General features: G+C 49.2%; 2 protein-coding genes across 4 annotated transcripts in view; one reads left to right on the top strand and one right to left on the bottom strand.

Moving 5' to 3' along the window:
- Nucleotides 1-25,441, bottom strand: part of LOC137351735 (phosphatidylinositol 4-phosphate 5-kinase type-1 gamma-like) — a 214,556-nt gene extending 189,115 nt beyond the window's left edge. The window contains exon 1 of the mRNA XM_068016487.1: nt 25,312-25,441. The gene's annotated coding sequence lies outside the window, so the exon portion shown is untranslated. The remainder of the gene's footprint in view (nt 1-25,311) is intronic.
- Nucleotides 1-25,636, top strand: part of LOC137351733 (tight junction protein ZO-3-like) — a 112,978-nt gene that overhangs the window by 9,025 nt on the left and 78,317 nt on the right. For 2 of the 3 annotated variants that reach the window (XM_068016480.1, XM_068016479.1), the window contains exon 1: nt 25,162-25,625. The exons of the other annotated variant lie outside the window; for it this stretch is intronic. In XM_068016480.1, coding sequence (XP_067872581.1) covers nt 25,602-25,625 — 24 coding nt within the window. In that variant the 5' untranslated portion in view covers nt 25,162-25,601. Of the gene's footprint in view, nt 1-25,161; nt 25,626-25,636 lie in introns of those variants that run through there. 3 annotated transcript variants of the gene reach the window in all.

Genomic DNA, 25,636 nt, shown 5'->3' with positions numbered 1-25,636 from the left:
CATGAGTTTAGTTTAGTTTAGAGATACAGCACTGAAACAGGCCCTTCGGCCCACCGAGTCTGTGCCGACCATCAACCACCCATTTATACTAATCCTACACTAATCCCATATTCCTACCACATCCCCACCTCTCCCTATATTTCCCTACCACCTACCTATACTAGGGGCAATTTATAAAGGCCAATTAACCTATCAACCTGCAAGTCTTTGGCATGTGGGAGGAAACCGGAGCACCCGGAGGAAACCCACGCAGACACAGGGAGAACTTGCAAACTCCACACAGGCAGTACCCAGAATTGAACCCGGGTTGCTGGAGCTGTGAGGCTGCGGTGCTAACCACTGCGCCACTGTGCCGCCCCAAAAACGTTTGAGGAAAAACGTTTTCCCGCAGCGAGTGGTTAAGGTTTGGAATGCTCTGCCTGAGAGTGGTGCAGGCAGGTTCAACTGAAGCATTCAAAAGGAAATTAGACAGTTATATGAGAAGGTAGAATGTGCAGGGTTACAGAGAGAAGACAGGGGAATGGCACTAAGTGAATTGCTCTTTCCGAGAGCTGGTGCAGACATGATGGGCCAAATGGCCTCCTTTTGCACTGTAATGATTCTGTGATTCTAATTCTCCCACAATGGTTGATGCCTGTTCAGCTTTATCCCTTTGCAGAATGCATTGGGATATTTGCCTGCATCAAAGGTGAAGTATACATATATCCTGTTGAGTGGCCACTGGAGGTACAGCAGGAATCAGCACAACTGACAAGGGCACAGATGAAAAGGAAACAGAAACCCCTGCTAATTACGATGATTGAATCACTAAAGAGACTATTTGCAATGAGTTACCTAGCAAGGGTATACGAAAGGAGCTGTGTTTAGATGGCAGTGTAAAACAGATGATATTGGCTCAACCACTTGTTAAACACTTTTCCTCATTTCCTTCTCTATCGACTTCAATGGAAACAAAAATTCAGAAGCGCTGTTTAACGAGTGGCTGAGCTGATATTACATGTTTTACATTATCGTCGGAAATCAAAATTACCGCACCATCAGAACAGACACAGTCAGTAACCTGGAGCCCTTCAGTAATCAGATCATTTTGTCTGAGCACTGATTCAGATCAATGGGAATATTTGCATTTACACATTCAATGCACCTGTTTTTTTCCCATTGGTGTTTCCCACATTCGACCTTAGGAAGTCATTTGCGGTTGTTGCCAGGTTACGCGGCAGGAGCTGGTGAAACTAGACGGATCTTGGATCTTATCTTCACATTTAAGTGACAGCAAAGAAGAAAGAGAATGATGTGAGGAGAGGAGCAGGAATGATCCCTTGTGTTTAATCCAATGGGAAGGAAAAGGAACTGCAGATATAATTGGCCTCCTCCTATTTCTCATCTACATTCTGCCCCTTGGTGACATCATCCAAAAACACAATGTCATATTCCACAAATAGGCCGACAACATCCAATTCTATCTCACCACCCTTGACCCCTCCACTTTCTCTAAATTGTCAGACTGTTTGTCCAACATCCAGTACAGGATGAGCAGAAATTTCCTCCAACTAAATTTTGGGAAGATTGAAGCCATTGTTTTTAGTCCCTGCCACAAACTCCTTTCCCTAACCACCAACTGCATTCCTCTCCATGGCAACTGTCTGAGGCTGAACCTGAATATTCATAACCTTGGTGTCATATTTGACCCTGAGATGAACTTCTGGCCATATATCCACGCCTTCACTAAGTCTTCCACAACTTTGCCCGACTCCGGCACTGCCTCAGATCATCTGCTGCTGAAACTCTCCATTCCTTTGTTACCTCTATACTTGACTATTTCAATGCATTCCTGGCTGGCCTCGCATATTCATTCCCTTGCATAAACTTGAGGTCATCCAAAACTCTGCTGCCTGTTTGCTAATTCGCACAAAGCCCCCTTCACCATCACCCCTTTGCTCGCTGACCTCCTTGGTTCCTGCTCCACCAAGAGCTCAAATTTAAAATTCTCATCTTTGTTTTTAAACCCCTCCATGGCCTTGCCCCTCCCTTCCTCTCTGCAACCTCCTCCAATCCTCCAATCCTCCAATATATCTGTGCTCCTCCAATTCTGGCCTCTTGCACATCCCTGATTTTAATCGCTCCACATTGACAGCTTTAGAATTAGAACATTACAGCGCAGTACAGGCCCTTCAGCCCTCGATGTTGCGCCGACCTGTGAAACCATCTGACCTACACTATTCCATTTTCATCCATATGTCTATCCAATGACCACTTAAATGCCCTTAAAGTTGGCGAGTCTACTACTGTTGCAGGCAGGGCGTTCCACGCCCCTACTACTCTCTGAGTAAAGAAACTACCTCTAACATCTGTCCTATATCTATCACCCCTCAACTTAAAGCTATGTCCCCTCGTGTTTGCCATCACCATCCGAGGAAAAAGACTCTCACTATCCACCCTATCTAACCCTCTGATTATCTTATATGTCTCTATTAAGTCACCTCTCCTCCTCCTTCTCTCCAACGAAAACAACCTCAAGTCCCTCAGCCTTTCCTCGTAAGACCTTCCCTCCATACCAGGCAACATCCTAGTAAATCTCCTCTGCACCCTTTCCATAGCTTCCACATCCTTCCTATAATGCGGTGACCAGAACTGCACGCAATACTCCAGGTGCGGTCTCACCAGAGTTTTGTACAGCTGCAGCATGACCTCGTGGCTCCGAAACTCGATCCCCCTACTAATAAAAGCTAACACACCAGATGCCTTCTTAACAGCCCTATTAACCTGGGTAGCAACTTTCAGGGATTTATGTACCTGGACACCAAGATCTCTCTGTTCATCTACACTACCAAGAATCTTCCCATTAGCCCAGTACTCTGCATTCCTGTTACTCCTTCCAAAGTGAATCACCTCACACTTTTCCGCATTAAACTCCATTTGCCATCTCTCAGCCCAGCTCTGCAGCCTATCTATGTCCCTCTGTACCCTACAACATCCTTCGGCACTATCCACAACTCCACCGACCTTCGTGTCATCCGCAAATTTACTAACCCACCCTTCTACACCCTCTTCCAGGTCATTTATAAAAATGACAAACAGCAGTGGCCCCAAAACAGATCCTTGCGGTACACCACTAGTAACTAAACTCCAGGATGAACATTTGCCATCAACCACCACCCTCTGTCTTCTTTCAGCTAGCCAATTTCTGATCCAAAGCTCTAAATCACCTTCAACCCCATACTTCCATATTTTCTGCAATAGCCTACCGTGGGGAACCTTATCAAACGCCTTACTGAAATCCATATACACCACATCCACTGCTTTACCCTCATCCACCTGTTTGGTCACCTTCTCAAAAAACTCAATAAGGTTTGTGAGGCACGACCTACCTTTCACAAAACCGTGCTGACTATCGCTAATGAACTTATTCTTTTCAAGATGATTATAAATCCTGTCTCTTATAACCTTTTCCAACATTTTACCCACAACTGAAGTAAGGCTCACAGGTCTATAATTACCAGGGCTGTCTCTACTCCCCTTCTTGAACAAGGGGACAACATTTGCTATCCTCCAGTCTTCCAGCACTATTCCTGTCGACAATGACAACATAAAGATCAAGGACAAAGGCTGTGCAATCTCCTCCCTGGCTTCCCAGAGAATCCTAGGATAAATCCCATCTGGCCCAGGGGACTTATCTATTTTCACACTTTCCAAAATTGCTAACACCTCCTCCTTGTGAACCTCAATCCCATCTAGCCTAGTAGTCTGAATCTCAGTATTCTCCTCGACAACATTTTCTTTCTCTACTATAAATACTGACAAAAAATATTCATTTAACGCTTCCCCTATCTCCTCTGATTCCACACACAACCTCCCACTACTATCCTTGATTGGCCCTAATCTAACTCTAGTCATTCTTTTATTCCTGATATACCTATCGAAAGCCTTAGGGTTTTCCCTGATCCTATCTGCCAATGACTTCTCGTGTCCTCTCCTTGCTCTTCTTAGCTCTCCCTTTAGATCCTTCCTGGCTAGCTTGTAGCTCTCAAGCGCCCTAACTAAGCCTTCACGTCTCATCCTAACATAAGCCTTCTTCTTCCTCTTGACAAGCGCTTCAACTTCTTTAGTAAACCACGGCTCCCTCGCTCGACAACTTCCTCCCTGCCTGACAGGTACATACTTATCAAGGACACGCAGTAGCTGCTCCTTGAATAAGCTCCACATTTCGATTGTGCCCTTCCCCTGCAGTTTCCTTCCCCATCCTACGCATCCTAAATCTTGCCTAATCGCATCATAATTTCCTTTCCCCCAGCTATAATTTTTGCCCTGCGGTATATACCTGTCCCTGCCCATCGCTAAGGTAAACCTAACCGAATTGTGATCACTATCACCAAAGTGCTCACCTACATCTAAATCTAACACCTGGCCGGGTTCATTACCCAGTACCAAATCCAATGTGGCATCGCCCCTGGTTGGCCTGTCTACATACTGTGCCTTTGGTTGCCTAGGTCCTAATCTCTGGAATTCTCTCCACCTCTCTACCTCACTTTCCTCCTTTAAGACACTCCTTAAAACTTACCTCTTTGACCAAGCTTTTGGTCATCTGCCCGAATATCTCCTTATGTGGCTCACTGTCCAATTTTGTTTGATAATGCTCCTGTGAACGGCTTTGGGACGTTTTACAACATTAAAGATGCTATGTAAATGCAAGTTGCTGTTGTCGTTAATTCAATCTAAACTAAAATAAAAGCAAAATACTGAAGGTGCTGGAAATCTGAAATAAAAACAGAAAATGTTGGAAATACTCAGCAGGCCATACAACATCCATGGTGAGAGAAACAGGGGAGACAGTGGCATAGTGGTGATGTCACTGGACCAGTAATCCAGAGGTCCAGGTTAATGCCATGGGGGATATGGGTTCAAATCCCACCATGGTAGCTGGTGAAATTTAAATTTAATTCTAAATTCAATTATTTATTAAAAATCTGGCGTTGAAAGCTAGTCTCAGTAACGGTGCCATGAAACTTTCATTGATTGTCATAAAAACCCATCTGGTTCACTAATGTTCTTTAGGGAAGGAAATCTGCCTTCCTTACCTGGTCTGGCCTACATGTGACTCCAGACCCACAGCAATGTGGTTAACTCTTAACAGCCCTCGGAAATAGCCTATCAAGCCACTCAGTTGTCAAAGGCAACAAATGCTGGCTCTTGCCAGCGATGCACACATCCCATGAAAAAAATAAAAGAGTTAACGTTGAAACATTAACTGTTTCTTTCTCCACGGGTGCAGAGCACTTGCATCATTTTCTGCTTTTATTTGGCATTTAAACTGTTTGCTCATCAGTTTAAACTTTCACCTTTCATTCATGTTTCTCAAATACACCACAACTTACAATAACAATCAATTCCATTTACTCTGATGGAAAGACTACACCCAGTTTCCATTTACCAGTTTACTGCTCCTCCTCCTGACTGTTGTGGTCATCAATTATTCTCCAGTACCTCATCCAACTGGTAATTCTTCTTGTGTGAGCACTCCATAGAGAGGAACGGGGAATGGATATCATGTTCCGAAGAAGGGTCACTGACCCGAAACGTTAACTCTGCTTCTCTTTCCACAGATGCTGCCAGACCTGCTGAGTGAATCCAGCATTTCTTGTTTTTGTTTCAGATTTCCAGCATCCGCAGTATTTTGCTTTTATTTTAATGGATATCATGTGCTCGCCTGACATCCAGAGATCCATTGTAGGGCGTCACTGGAGAACGATCAGGAGTGGATTTTTCCCTCTCCTTAGCCCAGAAGTACTGAGTAAATTATAGCAGCACTGCTGCCACTCCAGTGTCGATCAGATAACTCAGTTCAGGCTAGGGACTGAGCCTGGAGCCTTCAGAGCCCCTGAGCTAATAGTCGGTCTGGTTTCTCAACATTCTTGCTCAGGGTCCCGCCATCTGTGCCTATCGGAGCAAAATTGCCAGTTAAGTGTCAACATGGGACATTTTATGCAGTTGGTCCCTACCTACTGGGAAATGGATTGAGACTGGCTATACTCATTTCACATTACAGCCAGCAGACCAAGCTGTACTTACACCTCATCTGTCTGGACTGAACGTGAACCCAGGTCCAAAAGGTGAAAGATTTCGAACTCACTGTACCACTTAGACTACATAAGTTTTAATTAATCGCCCTGAATGACAAAAAAAAAATCAGAACTCGAACCATGATACCTGCTCCTATCCTGCTCCTCTCCTGCTCCTCTCCTGATCCTCTCCTGCTCCTCTCCTGCTCCTGTCCTGCTCCTCTCCTGCTCCTTTCCTGCTCCTCTCCTGCTCCTCTCCTGCTCCTCTCCTGCCCTGCTCCTGTCCTGCTCCTCTCCTGCTCCTGTCCTGCTCCTCTCCTGCTCCTGTCCTGCTCCTCTCCTGCTCCTCTCCTGCTCCTGTCCTGCTCCTGTCCTGATCCTCTCCTGCTCCTATCCTGCTCCTGTCCTGCTCCTCTCCTGATCCTCTCCTGCTCCTCTCCTGATCCTCTCCTGCTCCTGTCCTGCTCCTCTCCTGCTCCTTTCCTGCTACACCTCTCCTGCTCCTCTCCTGCTCCTGTCCTGCTCCTCTCCTGCTCCTCTCCTGCTCCTCTCCTGCTCCTGTCCTGCTCCTGTCCTGCTCCTCTCCTGCTCCTGTCCTGCTCCTCTCCTGCTCCTGTCCTGCTCCTCTCCTGCTCCTCTCCTGCTCCTGTCCTGCTCCTGTCCTGATCCTCTCCTGCTCCTATCCTGCTCCTCTCCTGCTCCTCTCCTGCTCCTCTCCTGCTCCTGTCCTGCTCCTCTCCTGCTCCTCTCCTGCTCCTGTCCTGCTCCTCTCCTGCTCCTCTCCTGATCCTATCCTGCTCCTCTCCTGCTCCTCTCCTGCTCCTGTCCTGCTCCTCTCCTGCTCCTCTCCTGCTCCTCTCCTGCTCCTGTCCTGCTCCTCTCCTCCTGTCCTGCTCCTATCCTGCTCCTCTCCTGCTCCTGTCCTGCTCCTGTCCTGCTCCTCTCCTGCTCCTCTCCTGCTCCTCTCCTGATCCTCTCCTGATCCTATCCTGCTCCTCTCCTGCTCCTGTCCTGCTCCTGTCCTGCTCCTCTCCTGCTCCTGTCCTGATCCTATCCTGCTCCTCTCCTGCTCCTGTCCTGCTCCTCTCCTGCTCCTGTCCTGCTCCTCTCCTGCTCCTCTGCTCCTCTCCTGATCCTCTCCTGATCCTATCCTGCTCCTCTCCTGCTCCTCTCCTACTCCTCTCCTGATCCTCTCCTGATCCTATCCTGCTCCTCTCCTGCTCCTGTCCTGCTCCTGTCCTGCTCCTCTCCTGCTCCTGTCCTGATCCTATCCTGCTCCTCTCCTGCTCCTGTCCTGCTCCTCTCCTGCTCCTGTCCTGATCCTATCCTGCTCCTCTCCTGCTCCTCTCCTGCTCCTCTCCTGCTCCTCTCCTGCTCCTCTCCTGATCCTCTCCTGATCCTATCCTGCTCCTCTCCTGCTCCTCTCCTGCTCCGCTCCTGCTCCTCTCCTGATCCTATCCTGCTCCTCTCCTGCTACTGTCCTGCTCCTCTCCTGCTCCTCTCCTGCTCCTCTCCTGCTCCTCTCCTGATCCTATCCTGCTCCTCTCCTGCTCCTGTCCTGCTCCTGTCCTGCTCCTCTCCTGCTCCTGTCCTGATCCTATCCTGCTCCTCTCCTGCTCCTGTCCTGCTCCTCTCCTGCTCCTGTCCTACTCCTCTCCTGCTCCTCTCCTGATCCTATCCTGCTCCTCTCCTGCTCCTGTCCTGCTCCTGTCCTGCTCCTCTCCTGCTCCTGTCCTGATCCTATCCTGCTCCTCTCCTGCTCCTGTCCTGCTCCTCTCCTGCTCCTGAGCTACTCCTCTCCTGATCCTCTCCTGATCCTATCCTGCTCCTCTCCTGCTCCTGTCCTGCTCCTGTCCTGATCCTATCCTGCTCCTCTCCTGCTCCTGTCCTGCTCCTCTCCTGCTCCTGTCCTACTCCTCTCCTGCTCCTCTCCTGATCCTCTCCTGCTCCTGTCCTGCTCCTGTCCTGCTCCTCTCCTGGTCCTGTCCTGCTCCTGTCCTGCTCCTCTCCTGCTCCTGTCCTGATCCTATCCTGCTCCTCTCCTGCTCCTGTCCTGCTCCTCTCCTGCTCCTGTCCTACTCCTCTCCTGCTCCTCTCCTGATCCTCTCCTGATCCTATCCTGCTCCTCTCCTGCTCCTGTCCTGCTCCTGTCCTGATCCTATCCTGCTCCTCTCCTGCTCCTGTCCTGCTCCTCTCCTGCTCCTGTCCTACTCCTCTCCTGCTCCTCTCCTGATCCTCTCCTGCTCCTGTCCTGCTCCTGTCCTGCTCCTCTCCTGGTCCTGTCCTGCTCCTGTCCTGCTCCTCTCCTGCTCCTGTCCTGATCCTATCCTGCTCCTCTCCTGCTCCTGTCCTGCTCCTCTCCTGCTCCTGTCCTACTCCTCTCCTGCTCCTCTCCTGATCCTCTCCTGATCCTATCCTGCTCCTCTCCTGCTCCTCTCCTGCTCCTGTCCTGCTCCGCTCCTGCTCCTCTCCTGATCCTATCCTGCTCCTCTCCTGCTACTGTCCTGCTCCTCTCCTGCTCCTCTCCTGCTCCTCTCCTGCTCCTCTCCTGATCCTATCCTGCTCCTCTCCTGCTCCTGTCCTGCTCCTGTCCTGCTCCTCTCCTGCTCCTGTCCTGATCCTATCCTGCTCCTCTCCTGCTCCTGTCCTACTCCTCTCCTGCTCCTCTCCTGATCCTATCCTGCTCCTCTCCTGCTCCTGTCCTGCTCCTGTCCTGCTCCTCTCCTGCTCCTCTCCTGATCCTCTCCTGATCCTATCCTGCTCCTCTCCTGCTCCTGTCCTGCTCCTGTCCTGATCCTATCCTGCTCCTCTCCTGCTCCTGTCCTGCTCCTCTCCTGCTCCTGTCCTGCTCCTCTCCTGCTCCTGTCCTGCTCCTCTCCTGCTCCTGTCCTACTCCTCTCCTGCTCTCCTGATCCTCTCCTGATCCTATCCTGCTCCTCTCCTGCTCCTCTCCTGCTCCTGTCCTGCTCCTCTCCTGCTCCTCTCCTGATCCTATCCTGCTCCTGTCCTGCTCCTCTCCTGCTCCTGTCCTGATCCTATCCTGCTCCTCTCCTGCTCCTGTCCTGCTCCTCTCCTGCTCCTGTCCTACTCCTCTCCTGCTCCTCTCCTGATCCTCTCCTGATCCTATCCTGCTCCTCTCCTGCTCCTCTCCTGCTCCTCTCCTGATCCTCTCCTGATCCTATCCTGCTCCTCTCCTGCTCCTCTCCTGCTCCTCTCCTGATCCTCTCCTGATCCTATCCTGCTCCTGTCCTGCTCCTCTCCTGCTCCTGTCCTACTCCTCTCCTGCTCCTCTCCTGATCCTCTCCTGATCCTATCCTGCTCCTCTCCTGCTCCTCTCCTGCTCCTCTCCTGATCCTCTCCTGATCCTATCCTGCTCCTCTCCTGCTCCTCTCCTGCTCCTCTCCTGATCCTCTCCTGATCCTATCCTGCTCCTCTCCTGCTCCTCTCCTGCTCCTCTCCTGCTCCTCTCCTGATCCTCTCCTGATCCTATCCTGCTCCTCTCCTGCTCCTATCCTGCTCCTCTCCTGCTCCTGTCCTGCTCCTGTCCTGATCCTATCCTGCTCCTCTCCTGCTCCTGTCCTGCTCCTCTCCTGCTCCTGTCCTGCTCCTCTCCTGCTCCTGTCCTGCTCCTCTCCTGCTCCTGTCCTACTCCTCTCCTGCTCCTCTCCTGATCCTCTCCTGATCCTATCCTGCTCCTCTCCTGCTCCTCTCCTGCTCCTGTCCTGCTCCTCTCCTGCTCCTCTCCTGATCCTATCCTGCTCCTGTCCTGCTCCTCTCCTGCTCCTGTCCTGCTCCTGTCCTGCTCCTCTCCTGGTCCTGTCCTGATCCTATCCTGCTCCTCTCCTGCTCCTGTCCTGCTCCTCTCCTGCTCCTGTCCTACTCCTCTCCTGCTCCTCTCCTGATCCTCTCCTGATCCTATCCTGCTCCTCTCCTGCTCCTCTCCTGCTCCTCTCCTGATCCTATCCTGCTCCTCTCCTGCTCCTGTCCTGCTCCTCTCCTGCTCCTCTCCTGATCCTCTCCTGCTCCTCTCCTGCTCCTGTCCTGCTCCTGTCCTGCTCCTCTCCTGCTCCTGTCCTGCTCCTCTCCTGCTCCTCTCCTGCTCCTGTCCTGCTCCTGTCCTGATCCTCTCCTGCTCCTATCCTGCTCCTGTCCTGATCCTCTCCTGATCCTCTCCTGCTCCTCTCCTGATCCTCTCCTGCTCCTGTCCTGCTCCTCTCCTGCTCCTGTCCTGCTCCTCTCCTGCTCCTCTCCTGCTCCTCTCCTGCTCCTGTCCTGCTCCTGTCCTGCTCCTCTCCTGCTCCTGTCCTGCTCCTCTCCTGCTCCTCTCCTGCTCCTGTCCTGATCCTCTCCTGCTCCTCTCCTGCTCCTGTCCTGTCCTGCTCCTGTCCTGATCCTCTCCTGCTCCTGTCCTGCTCCTGTCCTGCTCCTCTCCTGCTCCTGTCCTGCTCCTCTCCTGCTCCTGTCCTGATCCTCTCCTGCTCCTCTCCTGCTCCTGTCCTGCTCCTGTCCTGATCCTCTCCTGCTCCTGTCCTGCTCCTGTCCTGCTCCTCTCCTGCTCCTGTCCTGCTCCTCTCCTGCTCCTATCCTGCAACAGACCAAGCTGTTTCCGTCTCCCAAACAGTTTGGAGGTCTTCAAAATTCGGTGAGAGGTACAGACAGAAACACAGTCAATAATCATGATCTTTAATTTAAGTACATAACCCTCTCCAGTACAGTAGTGAGGGAATATTACATTGTTGCAGGTGCTGCCTTTTGATGAAATGTTAAGCCCTGTCTGCCTGTTCAGGTGGATCTATAAGATCCAATGGCACCACTCAAAGAACACCAGAGAGTTCACCTGGTTCTGGCCAATATATATAACATAAACAACAAGATACACTAACTGGCCATTTATCTCATTGCTTATTGTGGGAACTTGCTGTGCACAGTTTAGTTTCTCCATTTACCTACATTACAACATTGACTACACTTCAAAATCAATTATCTGGCAGTGAGGTGCTTTGGGGCATCCCAAAGATGTTTACAATATTATAAACCTGATGGGATAGGAAGTCATATGTACATTGTGCCAATGACACAAATATAGTTAGCATTGTAAGCAGTGTAGATGGAAGCATATTAGTAGATTAAGTGAATGGGCAAAGCCCTGGCAAATGGATTTCCATGTGATTGGATTGCCCTACTAGGAGCTGGCATAGACTCGATGGGCTGAATGACCTTCTTCTGTGCCCTTATGCCTCTATGAATCCATGAGTCTATGTAGGCAAGTGTGACGTCATCTATTTTTAACCTAAAAAAGGATAGAGCTGACTATTTTCTAAATGATGAAAGGCTGGGAGGTCCAAAGCGGTTTAGGGTTCCATGTTGTCATGAACACGTGCTATGTTGAATGATGATTTTTTAAGCTATTGGTTGGAAACCTGAATTAAACCTTTTAAAAAGGAAAAAAGAATTGATAAATTATGACTGCCAGCAGCTAAAATGGCGACTGCAATTTACATCAAAATACCCTACATTCCAATGTATCGAGGAGAAGATGTAAGGTCTGGTCAGTTCCCATCCAGAACAATGGCCTGGGAATTTTGAATGGACTACCTGTCTTGTCCTCATTAACAAGACATTAAAGACAACCTTGGAACATTAACAATTGTGGAGACGGATCACTCCAAAGGTAATCACTGGAACAATGGGACCCTGAGAGAGATTGGAATTCTTAGACATGAACTAATTAAGTTGCAAGAGAGAGAATACACCGAAGGCCATCATATGACAGACTCACCATCTGGGTGTTTTAAGCTAGCTGCTGTTTCTATCTCTCTGCTAGCAGACAAGCATCTGAGACTGGCCAGTAAGGACCCAAGTGGGGTCCCTCTCTCTCTCTCGCTCCAGACCACCTTGCAAGTTCAAACCCTGCCTGCTGGTTGTAACCATGCAACCTATCTACAAGCCGGAAACCTCAGGACCACCGAGTCAGCCAGAAGACAACTGAGTTACCAACCTCCACAGACTGTAAAATCTTTTTTATTGCTCCAGACTCTAAGCCAACCCACTCTCTATTTGTGTATGTGAATCTCGCGCACGCATGCGCGTGCATGTGTGTGTGTGAGAGAAAGTTGGAACATAGTTTATTATTTTACTTACATCATATTTTGGTTTTAAATACAATAAACTAACCTCTTGTCTAAACTCAAGAAAATCTGTCCAATTGGTTCTTTTATGATCATAGCACATAAATGGTAAAACACTCACTGAATTGGTAAGCACAACACTTTTTAAAAGAAATAAACCCTGTTGCAGTCAAACAAAGAGAGGGTCAAGAAGGGAGCCTTTCGACCCCTTCTCACCTGATTGTAACAATGTACATAAATAATTAAAATGTCATGGACAGGCACAGATAATAACCAAAAAGGCGAATGGGTTTTATATCTAGAGGACAAGAATTCAAAGATATATAAGCAGGAGTTGGCAACATGTCTGTACAGAGACGCCAGCGTCTGTTGTAAAAATTTTGAGGTCCGTGGTAATTTTAAATGTTTTGCTTCAAGCCTTTAAACTTGTGTTTTAAAATAACCAGCCACTAGGTTATTTTAAAATGCATGTTTAATAACTTGGAGCAAGACATTTGAAATTACCAGGAACAAAAGTAATTAGAAAGCATCTGGATCATCAGGGCATCAGGCTAGGCCCTACGGCCCATGGGCCAAAATCCAGCCTGCCATAGGTTTGTATCTGGCCCACCAATCCACCAATCAAAAGCACGAATGGTTTGCCTGTGTGCTGACCTTCATTGAATAGGAGCGCAGGGAGGCGGGACTCGATGGGAAGACTGGTGCCATCAATCGGGGGCACTGACCAATGGGAGTGTGACAGGGTGCGGTGATGGCGGAGCTGCAGACGGAGGTGATTATTGAACTAACTCTGTGGTCGGGTGCTCCCAGTGCAGAGGAGCACTTGCAGTAAAGCCCGGCTCAGGTATAAAATTAAAACTCGACCCAGGCCCGATCCGACCACAGCCAACCCAAACCCAGCCCAAGCCCAAGTCCTTCAATTATTTTTCACACCCGACCCAACCCGACACGAATATCCTTCATCTGTTCCAGCAGCAGGCTATTCCTGCAGATGGAGTTGTGGGGAATCATGGGTAAGCCTGATCCGTGACTTCCCGGAAGCAGCACTGTCCAGCCCGACCTGTCCCGAGCTCGACTCCTGGACTCGGAATATAGACCCGACCCGACACATGTAGTCGGGTCTAGTGGGGTTCAGGTAGTGTAGCCAGGCTTTAGCTTGCAGGGAGAGCTGGTTGATTCATCACCGACCTGCATGATTTTCTGTCCATGCAGTTAAATTGATGGGATGTCAGACATTGGGGCCTGTGATTTCCTAGCAAATGCTCCCTGCCTATGTCTGACCTGTGGAATCAGCCCTGGAAAGTATTGGTGTGTGGAACGGATAAGATAGCGCACAGGAAAGCAAAGATAGAACTGGAAAGGGGAGATTTCTTTAAGCCAGAGCAAGCAGTGTTTTTTTAGGCTGCACAGACCCAGCAGAGGTGGCGGCACAGTGGAGTACAGTCGGGAGGGAGTTGCCCTGGGAGTCCTCAACATCGATTCCAGACCCCATGAAGTCTCATGGCATCAGGTGAAACATGGGCAAGGAAACCTCCTGCTGATTACCACCTACCATCCTCCCTCAGCTGATGAATCAGTACTCCTCCATGTTGAACATCACTTGGAGGAAGCACTGAGCGTGGCAAGGGCGCAGAATGTACTCTGGGTGGGGGACTTCAATGTCCATCACCAAGAGTGGCTCGGTAGCACCACGACTGACCGAGCTGGCCGAGCTCTCAAGCACATAGTTGCTGGACTGGTTATGCGGCAGGTGGTGAGGGAATCAACAAGAGGGAAAACCAGACTTGACCTCGTCCTCACCAATTTGCCTGTCCCAGATGCATCTGTCCATGACAGTATTGAGTATTGGTAGGAGTGACCACCGCACAATCCTTGTGGAGATGAAGTCCTGCCTTCACATTGAGGATATCCTCCAACATGTTGTGTGGAACTTCTTCTTCTTCTTCTTTGGCCTCCTTGTCTCGAGAGACAATGGGTAAGCGCCTGGAGATAGTCAGTGGTTTGTGAAGCAGCGCCTGGAGTGGCTATAAAGGCCAATTCTAGAGTGACAGACTCTTCCACAGGGGCTTCAGATAAAATTGGTTGTCAGGGCTGTTACACAGTTGGCTCTCCCCTTGCGCTTCTGTCTTTTTTCCTACCAACTGCTAAGTCTCTTCGACTCGCCACACTTTAGCCCCGCCTTTATAGCTGCCCGCCAGCTCTGGCGATCGCTGGCAACTGACTCCCACGACTTGTGATCAATGTCACAGGACTTCATGTCGCGTTTGCAGACGTCTTTAAAGCGGAGACATGGGCGGTGGTTGTGTGGCACTACCACCATGCTAAATGAGATAGATTTTGAACAGATCTAGCAATGCAAAACTGGGCATCCATGAGGCGCTGTGGGCCATCAGCAGCAGCAGAAATGTACTCAATCACAATCTGTAACCTCATAGCCCAGCATATTCCCACTCTACCATTACCATCAAGTCAGGAGACCAACCCTGGTTCAATGAAGAGTGCAGGAGGGCATGCCAGGAGCAGCACAAGGTATACCTCAAAATGAGGTGTCAACCCGGTGAAGCTACAACACAGGACTACTTGTGTGCCAAACTGCGTAAACAGCATGCGATAGACAGAGCTAAGCGATCCCATAACCAACGGATCAGATCTAAGCTCTGCAGTCCTGCCACATCCAGCCGTGAATAGTGGTGGACAATTAAACAACTAACTGGAGGAGGTGGCTTCACAAATATCCCCATCCTCAATGTTGGGGGAGCCCAGCACATCAGTGCAAAAGATAAGGCTGAAGCATTTGCAACAATCTTCAGCCAGAAGTGCCGAGTGGGTGATCCATCTTGGCTTCCTCCTGAAGTCCCCAGCATCACTGATGCCAGACTTCAGCCAATTCGATTCATTCCATGTGATATCAAGAAACGACAGAAGGCTCTGGATACTACAAAGGCTATGGGCCCTGACAATAGTACTGAAGACCTCTGCTCTAGAACCTGCCGTGACCCTAGCCAAGTTGTTCCAGTAGAGCTGCAACACTGGCATCTACCTAGCAATGTTGAAAATTGCCCAGTAATGTCCTGTACACAAAGAGCAGGACAAGTCCAACCCGGCTAATTACCGCCCCATCAGTCTACTTTCAATCATCAGTAAAGTGATGCAAGATGTCATCAACAGTGCTATCAAGCAGCACTTGATTAGCAATAACCTGCTCAGTGACGCTCAGATTGGGTTCCGTCAGGGACACTCGGCTCCTGACCTCATTACAGCCTTGGTTCAAACAGGGACAAAAGAGTTGAACTCAAGAGGTGAGGTGAGAGTGACTTCCCTTGACATCAAGGCAGCATTTGACCAAGTATGGCATCAAGGAGCCCCAGCAAAACCAGTCAATGGGAATCAGGGGGAAAACCCTCCGCTGGCTGGAGTCATACCTAGCGCAAAGGAAGACGGTTGTGGTTGTTGGAGGTCAATCATCTGAGCTCCAGGACATCACTGCAGGAGTTCCTCAGGGTAGTGTCCTAGGCCCAACCATCTTCAGCTGCTTCATCAATGACCTTCCTTCAATCATAAGGTCAGAAGTGGGGATGTTCGCTGATGATTGCACAATGTTCAGCACCATTTGTGACTCCTCAGATACTGAAGCAGTCCATGTAGAAATGCAGCAAGACCTGGACAATATCCAGGCTTGGGCTGATAAGTGACAAGTAACATTCGTGCCACAAAGTGCCAGGCAATGACCATCTCCACCAAGAAAAAGTCTAACCATCTCCCCTTGCCATTCAATGGCATTATGATCACTGACTCCCCCACTATTAACATCTTAGGTGTAACCATTGACCAGAAACTGAACTGGAGTAGCCATATAAATACCATGGCTACAACAGCAGGTCAGAGACTAGGATCCCTGCAGTGCGTAACTCACCCCCTGATTCCCCAAAGCCTGTCCACCATCTCCAAGGCACAAGTCAGGAGTGTGATGGAATACTCTCCACTTGTCTGGATGGATGCAGCTCCAACAACACTCAAGAGGGTCGACCATCTAGGACATAGCAGCCCATTTGATCGGTACCCCATCCACAAACATTCACTCCCTTCACCACTGACACACAGTGGCAGCAATGTGTACCATATACAAGATGCACTGCAGCAAAGCACCAAGGCTCCTTAGACAGCACCGTCCAAACCCACGACCTCTACCAACTAGAAGGACAAGGGCAGCAAATGCATGGGAACACCACCACCTGCAAATTCCCCACCAAGTCACACACCATCATGACTTGGAACTATATCGCCGTTCCTTCACTGTCGCTGGGTCAAAATCCTGGAACTCGTTTTCTAACAGTACTGTGGGTGTACCTACCTCACATGGACTGCAGCGGTTCAAGAAGGCAGCTTACCACCACCTTCTCAAGGGCAATTAGGGATGGGGAATAAATGCTGGCCTGGCCAGTGATGCCCACATCCCATGAATGAATAAAGAAAAGTCCACATTCTGAGCTCTCCAAAGGCCCTGGTTTCTCTCAGAGGGCAGGATTGGCGCCAAGCCACTATTTCCCCTCCTGGTGCATGGTGGGTGAAGGGGTTGGAGGGGTGGGGGGGGGGGTAACACAGAGCGGGAGAGTGGGGAGAGAAGGACACAGAGAATGGAGAGAGAGGTGGAGGAGAGAGGGCACACAGAGGGGAGGGAGAGAGAGAGATGGACACAGTGGGCAGAGAGAGTGGGGTGAGAGAGAAGGGGTAGAGAGAGGGAGAGGCACAAGAAAGAGATCAAGATCATCCCTGATCGATAGACAAATTCTCCACATCGCTACATCAAGTGTGTGGGCAAACATTGGCGAATTGTGCAAGTAAAAACAATGCCCACTAAATAGGGAGTAATGTGTTTTAAATCGGACTAAGTTTTGATGGCATTCGGTTGGTGACACACTTTATATACAGTGTTATGACCAGGTGTGAAAAGGCTCTAGGGGTTCCCTCTCAGCCTTTTCCTGGTTTGACCGTAACAGGGTTTAATTTTGAAAACACAGCGTTTTTAGCTACCCCTCAATGAATCCTTGTTCACTGCTCTCCAATTGTTATGGCAAAGAAATCAACCAGACAGGTTTTCTTAGATTTAAACAAGAAAGGTGCAAGTTTATTATCTTAAAACTCTAATTTAGTTAAAACTACTAAAAATACGTGACGCAACCACGCGAGCATGCGTACGTGATAAACATACACGCAGATAGAGAGAGCAAAGGAAAAAGAATCAAGGAGAAAGGTTTGAACAATAGCTGGAGTTCATTTACTGTCTTTTGAGTTCGATGTAGAATCTTTGGTTGCAGCTAAATCTTGCCATCTCGTTGGGGACCAGTGCACTCTTTCATTCTTGTTTCGATGGTTTTCTGTCTTGGCTTAGTTTCTTCCGTGGGTCCCCACCTTTGCGTGAGAGGGAGAGACAGTGAGACCGGGAGATGCTGTCTTCCTTCAAGTTCAGTTGTACTCTGACTCAAACTGTTCTGTGAGCACAATTCAAAACTACAAGTTGGCCAGTCGGCTAGTCATATGACTAATCCCTTATTTGGGACAGCCGCTCCTGCGGTTTGTGGATCGTCCATCTTGGCAGACACTCTCAGTGATGGGGGAAAATGGAATGCTGGATTTTTACACATTCACTGTCTGGTGACCAAAATCCGTTTGGATAATTGAATCAGGGAGCAGTTCCATTGTCTTCTCCAGGCAACTGTCTCTTAGAATGCAAATGTTTCCAGCCACTGTCCTTTTAAAATTCAGGTTAGGCCATATTTCAGTCCAGTAACAGTTTAAAAACTAATGTTCCATATGACGAAATGATTATGCCTCATTCTTGATAGGTGGAGTTTCCATCACAACAGATTAATTGTCCCCATGTCTGTGGATGTCAACAATTTTGTCAAATGTCCGTGTTGCATCATGTTAGTACCTATCCCTGTCTATAGGTTATGGTACACACGGGGCGGCACAGTGGCGCAGTGGTTAGCACCGCAGCCTCACAGCTCCAACGACCCGGGTTCAATTCTGGGTACTGCCTGTGTGGAGTTTGCAAGTTCTCCCTGTGTCTGCGTGGGTTTCCTCCGGGTGCTCTGGTTTCCTCCCACATGCCAAAGACTTGCAGGTTGATAGGTAAATTGGCCACTATAAATTGCCCCTAGTATAGGTAGGTGGTAGGGAAATATAGGGACAGGTAGGAATATGGAATTAGTGCAGGATTAGTATAAATGGGTGGTTGATGGTCGGCACAGACTCGTTGGGCCGAAGGGCCTGTTTCAGTGCTGTATCTCTAAATAAATAAATAAACAAACAAACAAAGCTCTGATAAACCACACCTGGATACTGTGAGCAGTTCTGGGCACCATTCCTTAGGAAGGATATATTGGCCTTAGAGGGAGTGCTGTGTTCGGGGAGCCCGTCCATGGTGGCGATCAGGAGGAAGAGTGGCCACATGGTCCCGGCAGCGGCTCCCGCTCACTTGACGACTCTGCGCTGTTTTCACACAAACCTTCCCCTTCCGGCTCGGCTCCCGGCTCCTGGATCCCGATCCCAGTAGTAGAACACCATTGTAAAAGGGACAATGGTGGGAGCTGATGCAATGTTTTATTACCTGCACCCCCTCCTGCCCCCTCCCAGCTCACCCCCCTCGCACCCCCTTCCCCCACCCCCATCACACTCCCCTCCCCTCGCACTCTCCTCCCCCCATCCCCCTCGCACCCCCTTCCCCCCACCCCCCTCGCATCCCCTTCCCAGCTCCCCCCTTGCACCATCTTCCCCTCGCACCCCCTTCCCCAACACCCCTCCCCACTACCCCCTGCAGCCCCCCTCCCAGCCTCCCCCCTCATCCCCTTCCCTCCACCCCTTCACAACACAGAAAGCAGCAGTTACGGGTTATATGTCCAGCTCAATTGGTGGAGAGATTGGGCGCCATGGGTTGCCTTTGTTGGTGGGAGAGGTCATCGCATCTCACTGGATAGATACTGCCCGCCTCAAACCGGGCAGCCCCCGGTCAGTAAGGTTCTGTCCCGCCATAGTCCACCTGCTTCAATGGGTGCTTGGAGCTCAGGGTCATTGCCCGACAAGTGGACTGTAACACCGCAACAAACAGCATGACCAAAAAAGGAAAGAAAGTACCAGCCCTTCGTTTTGCAAGCTGGAACGTCAGAACTATGTGTCCTGGCCTATCGGAAGACCTTACACAAATCAACGATTCTCGGAAGACCGCCATCATCAACAACTAGCTCAGTAGACTCAATGTGGACATTGCAGCACTTCAGGAGACACGCCTCCCTGCGAGTGGATCTCTAAGAGAGCAAGACTACACCTTCTTCTGGCAGGGCAGGGATCCTGAAGAACCAAGACAGCATGGAGTGGGCTTTGCCATCAGAAACTCTTTGCTCAGCATGATAGAGCCACCCTCAAATGGCTCGGAACGCATACTGTCCATCCGACTGTTCACCGCCTCTGGTCCAGTACACCTACTCAGCATCTATGCTCCAACACTCTGCTCCCACCTGAAGCTAAAGACCAGTTCTACGAGGTACTCCATAATGTCATTAGCAGCATCCCCAACACCGAACACCTATTCCTGATGGGGGACTTTAATGCCAGGGTTGGGGCCGACCATGACCCATGGCCCTCCTGCCTTGGGCGCTATGGCATTGGAAGGATGAATGAGAATGGACAGAGACTGCTTGAGTTGTGCACCTATCATAACCTCTGCATCACCAACTCGTTCTTTCATACTAAACCCTGTCACCAGGTTTCCTGGAGGCACCCAAGATCACGTCGTTGGCACCAGCTGGACCTCATCAACACAAGGCGAGCCTCTTTAAACAGTGTTCAAATCACACGCAGCTTCCACAGTGCGGACTGCGACACCGACTACTCCCTGGTGTGCAGCAAGGTTAGACTCAAACCAAAGAAGCTGCATCACTCCAAGCAGAAGGGCCGCCCGCGCATCAACACTAGCAGAATTTCTCATCCACAGCTGTTACGTAAGTTTCTAAATTCACTTGAAAAAGCCCTTCAAAACACTCCCACAGGGGATGCAGGGACCAAGTGGGCCCACATCAGAGACGCCATCTCTGACTCAGCAATGACCACCTATGGCAATCGTGCGAAGCAGAATGCAGACTGGTTTCAATCTCACTTTGAAGAGCTGGAACCTGTCATAGCCGCTAAGCGCATTGCACTCCTGAACTACAAGAAAGCCCCCAGCGAGTTAACATCCGTAGCACTTACACAAAGAACAGCCAGGCGCTGCGCAAATGACTACTGGCAACACCTATGCAGTCATATTCAGCTGGCCTCTGACACAGGAAATATCAGAGGGATGTATTATGACATTAAGAGAGCTTTTGGGCCAACCATCAGGAAGATCGCCCCCCTCAAATCTAAATCAGGGGACACAATCACTGACCAACGCAAGCAAATGGACCGCTGGGTTGAGCACTACCTAGAACTGTACTCCAGGGAGAATGTTGTCACTGAGACCGCCCTCAATGCAGCCCAGTCTCTGCCAGTCATGGATGAGCTGAACGAACAGCCAACAAAATCGGAACTCAGTGATGCCATTGATTCTCTAGCCAGCGGAAAAGCCCCTGGGAAGGACGGCATTACCCCTGAAATCATCAAGAGTGCCAAGCCTGCTATACTTTCAGCACTGCACGAGCTGCTTTGCCTGTGCTGGGACGAGGGTGCAGTATCACAGGACATGCGCGATGGCAATATCATCACCCTCTATAAGAACAAGGGTGACCGCGGTGACTGCAACAACTACCGTGGAATCTCCCTGCTCAGCATAGTGGGGAAAGTCTTCGCTCGTGTCGCTTTAAACAGGCTCCAGAAGCTGGCTGAGTGTGTCTACCCAGAGGCACAGTGCAGCTTTCGAGCAGAGAGATCCACCATTGACATGCTGTTCTACCTTCGCCAGCTACAGGAGAAATGCCGTGAACAACAGATGCCCGTCTAGGTTGCTTTCATTGATCTCACCAAAGCCTTTGACCTCGTCAGCAGACGTGGTCTCTTCAGACTACTAGAAAAGATTGGTTGTCCACCAAAGCTACTGAGTATCATCACCTCATTCCATGACAATATGAATGGCACAATTCAGCATAGCGGCACCTCATCAGACCCTTTCCTATCCTGAGTGGCGTGAAACAGGGCTGTGTTCTCGCACCTACACTGTTCGGGATCTTCTTCTCCTTGCTGCTCTCACATGCTTTCAAGTCTTCAGAAGAAGGAATTTTCCTCCACACAAGATCGGGTGGCAGGTTGTTCAACCTTGCTCGTCTAAAAACAAAGACCAAAGTACGGAAAGTCCTCATAAGAGAACTCCTCTTTGCTGACAATGCTGCATTAACATCCCACACTGAAGAGTGTCTGCAGAGACTCATTGACAGGTTTGCGGCTGCCTGTAATGAATTTGGCCTAATCATCAGCCTCAAGAAAACAAACATCATGGGACAGGACGTCAGAAATGCTCCATCCATCAATATCGGCAACCACACTCTGGAAGTGGTTCATGAGTTCAACTACCTAGGCTCAACTATCACCAGTAACCAGTCTTTCGATGCAGAATTCAACAAGCGCATGGGAAAGGCTTCCACTGCTATGTCCAGACTGGCCAAGAGAGTGAGGGGAAATGGCGCACTGACATAGAACACAAAAGTCCAAGTGTATCAAGCCTGTGTCCTCAGTACCTTGCTCTATGGCAGCGAGGCCTGGACAACGTATGTCAGCCAAGAGCGACGTCTTAATTCATTCCATCTTCCCTGCCTCCGGAGAATCCTTGGCATCAGGTGGCAGGACCGTATCTCCAACACAGAAGTCCTCGAGGCGGCCAACATCCTCAGCATATACACCCTAAGCCAGCAGCGCCTGAGATGGCTTGGCCATGTGAGCCGCATGGAAGATGGCAGGATCCCCAAGGACACATTGTACAGCGAGCTCGTCACTGGTACCATACCCACCGGCCGTCCATGTCTCCGCTTTAAAGATGTCTGCAAACGCGACATGAAGTCCTGTGACATTGATCACAAGTCGTGGGAGTCAGTTGCCAGTGATCACCAGAGCTGGCGGGCAACCATAAAGGCGGGGCTAAAGCATGGCGAGTCGAAGAGACTTAGCAGTTGGCAGGAAAAAAGACAGAAGTGCAAGGAGAGAGCCAACTGTGGAACAGCCCCAACAACCAATTTTATCTGCAGCCCCTGTGGAAGAGTCTGTCACTCTAGAATTGGCCTTTATAGCCACTCCAGGCGCTGCTTCACAAACCACTGACCACCTCCAGGCGCTTACCCACTGTCTCTCGAGACAAGGAGGCCAAAGAAAGAAAGGAAAGAGGGTGTGCAGCGTAGATTTACCAGAATGATACCTAGACTCCAAGGGTTAAATTATGAGCAAAGATTACAAAAATTAGGGTTGTGCTCCCTAGAATTTAGAAGATTGATTTGATCAAAGTTTTCAAGATATTAAGGGGAACTGATGTGGTGGATAGAGAGAAACTATTTCCGCTAGTTGGGGACTCCAGTACTGGGGGCATAGTCTAATAATTAGAGGAAGGCCTTTCTGGAGTGAAATTAGGAAACACTTCTGCACACAAAGGGTGTTAGAAGAGTGGAACTCTCACAAATGGCTGTTAATGTTAGGTCAGTGTTAATTTTAAATCTGAGATCGATAGATTTTTGTTAACCAAAGATATTATTAAGAGATATGGGGCAAAGGCAGGTCTATGGAATTAGATCACAGATCAGCCATGACCACATTGAATGGCAGTACGAGCTTGGCGGGGGGAAGATAAGTGGCCTACTCCTGCTCTTCTGTACCTATATAAATGTAAAATCTTTTTTCTTTTTTTTTAAAGAATTGCATATACAAAACTCTTTCGCACCAGCCTTATGCTGATTTACCAAGATCCTTCATAATATGAACACGTCACAGAATGCATCGGTGTGATATGCCCTCTTGCTTCAATGGTTTAGGGGCTTAGAAAGTGAGCCTAAAATACTGGAAGGTCCTCAATTCAATCCAGGTGGTTGGTGAGATAGCTAATCTCAGCTGGGGTGCTGTAATTGACCTCAGTGTCCCTGGGAAAATCAGCTCGCGTTCTCCCTCCTGATCAGCCATCAGCAGGAGCAGGATCAGGCTCAGCTGTGACACCTCCCATGGTCAGATAGTCTGCTGCCACTCATTGCTAAAGCTCACACAAGACAAATGATCACATGGGCGAGATGTTGGTGGGCAAGTCCCAGGTCCCACCAGGAGTCAGCACTGTCAGGGGAAAGGGAATGAAACAGGGAATGAAACCGACCGCTGCACTTCCTGGACTGTAGGCAGCAGCTTGTGGAACCAACTCAGGTGATGATTTTTGCCAGCCACAAGCAGCAGCAATGTAAAAGGCTGATTCCAACGGCCATTTTCTGACCAGTAAATAACCCATCCTTTCTCCTCCCCAATAGAGGCAACAACAACAATTGGTATTTATATAGTGCCTTTAACATAGTAAAATATTGCAAGGTAATTCACAGGAAACTAACAAAATTTAACACTGAGCCATATAGGGCGATATTAGGGCAAATGAGAGTTAGGCTTTCAGGAATATCATAAAAAGGAAAGAGGTAAAGAGACAGAGAAGGTTAGGGAAGGAAGTTCCAAACTTAAGTCTTCAGCAACTGAAGGCACAGTTGACAATTGTGGAGTGATTAAAATTGGGGATGCGCAGGAGGCCAGAATTGGAGGAGCGCAGATATTTTGGACAGTTTTAGGCAACATAGCCTATAATCTTTCTGGCGTGTGCAGGCAATTTGTTTAAGTGCACAGCCCCTTTAAATTTTTTAGCACAACTGTGCATCCAAGTTAATTTAAAGGGGCCAACGTCTGCTCGGCCTAGATCGGAAACACCCAGTTTGCTGATTGGCCATGCAGCTTAAAGGGAACGCTGGTTGTAGGGTTGGAGGAGATTACAGAGCTAGGGAGGGGCTACACCATGGCTCACCAAGGCTCCTTAGACAGCATCTTCCAAACCCGCAACCTCTACCACCTAGAAGGACAAGGGCAGCAGATGCATGGGAACACCACCATCTGCAAGTTCCCCTCCTAACCACACACCATCCTGACTTGGAACTATATCACTGTTCCTTCACTGTTGCTGGGTCAAAATCCTGGAACTCCCTTTCTAACAGCACTGCGGGTGTACCTACCTCACATGGACTGCAGCAGTTCAAGAAGGCGGCTCACCACCACCTCTCAAGCACAATTAGGGATGAGCAATAAATGTTGGCTTAGCCAGCGACACCCACATTCCACATGAATGAATATAAAAAATTGTGAACAAGAATGAGAATTTAAAAATTGATGCATTACTTAACCGGGAACCAAAGGTCATCAGCGAGCACAGGGATGATTTGTGAACAGGACTTAGAGTAGAGAAGGCTGAGGGGGGGACCTGATTGAGATGTACAAGGTAATGAGGGGCCTAGATAGGGTAGATAGGAAGGAACTTTGTCCCTTAGCAGTGGTGTCAATAACTAGGGGGCATAGATTTAAGGTAAGGGGCAGGAGGTTTAGAGGGGATTTGAGGAAACACTACCTGAAGGGGTGATAGAGGCAGGAACCCTCACAACATTTAATAAGCATTTAGATGGGCACTTGAAACGCCATAGCAGACAAGGCTACGGGCCAAGTGCTGGAAAATGGGATTAGAATAGATAGGTGCTTGATGACCGGCATGGACACGATGGACTGAAGGGCCTGTTTCTGTGCTGTATAACTATATGACTCTGTGACTTGGTGCAAGTTAAGATATCGGCAGCAGAGTTTTGAGGCCAATAGAAGCACTTCTAAATGAAACAGTTTATTAACTTTAGTCGGTGTGTGCAGAGAACGGTATGTCTATATCAACCTTGGTATGCAAAGGGCACCTCCCTCATACCGACCAGTTAATATTTGATAGCCTTTATTAATTCGCCTGGGGTGAGAGGAAAGCTTTCCAGATGCTCGGTTAATACATGCTATTGTGTTTCTGCATCTACGTCCATAATTTAGGAATGTTGAATAAATTTAGGGCCCTGGTGCAGAAAGTAGATTAGGCCTCAAATTTCAAAACCCAGAACAATAGCTGTGTTTACCTGAGGTTGTACTGTTGCTGTGTCGTCACTGGGCGGGGGCAGAGGTTGGCTGCGGCCTGTCAGCTCAACAGGTTTCACTACTTTGTGGTTAAAGGCGCAGGTGTAAATTACCAGAGTGGAATTTGCTGCACGTTCTTTGCAGCAAGACTGGGAACTATTGGATATACCTCGAGCACAATCTCTGCCCTTTTTGAACTCAAGAATGGCAAAAGTGAAGAGTTACCAGAATATCAGGAAACAAAATCAGGACGAGTAACAGAAATCAGGAAATATGAGAAGATAGTTGCAAAATGGCTGTCAGATTTCAGGATCAGGTAAGTATAAC

This window comes from Heterodontus francisci, chromosome 36 (assembly GCF_036365525.1).
Source record: "Heterodontus francisci isolate sHetFra1 chromosome 36, sHetFra1.hap1, whole genome shotgun sequence".
Taxonomy (NCBI): Eukaryota; Metazoa; Chordata; class Chondrichthyes; order Heterodontiformes; family Heterodontidae; genus Heterodontus; species Heterodontus francisci.
Note: the sequence above shows the minus strand (reverse complement) of the source record. Positions and strands in the feature narration are given on the sequence as shown.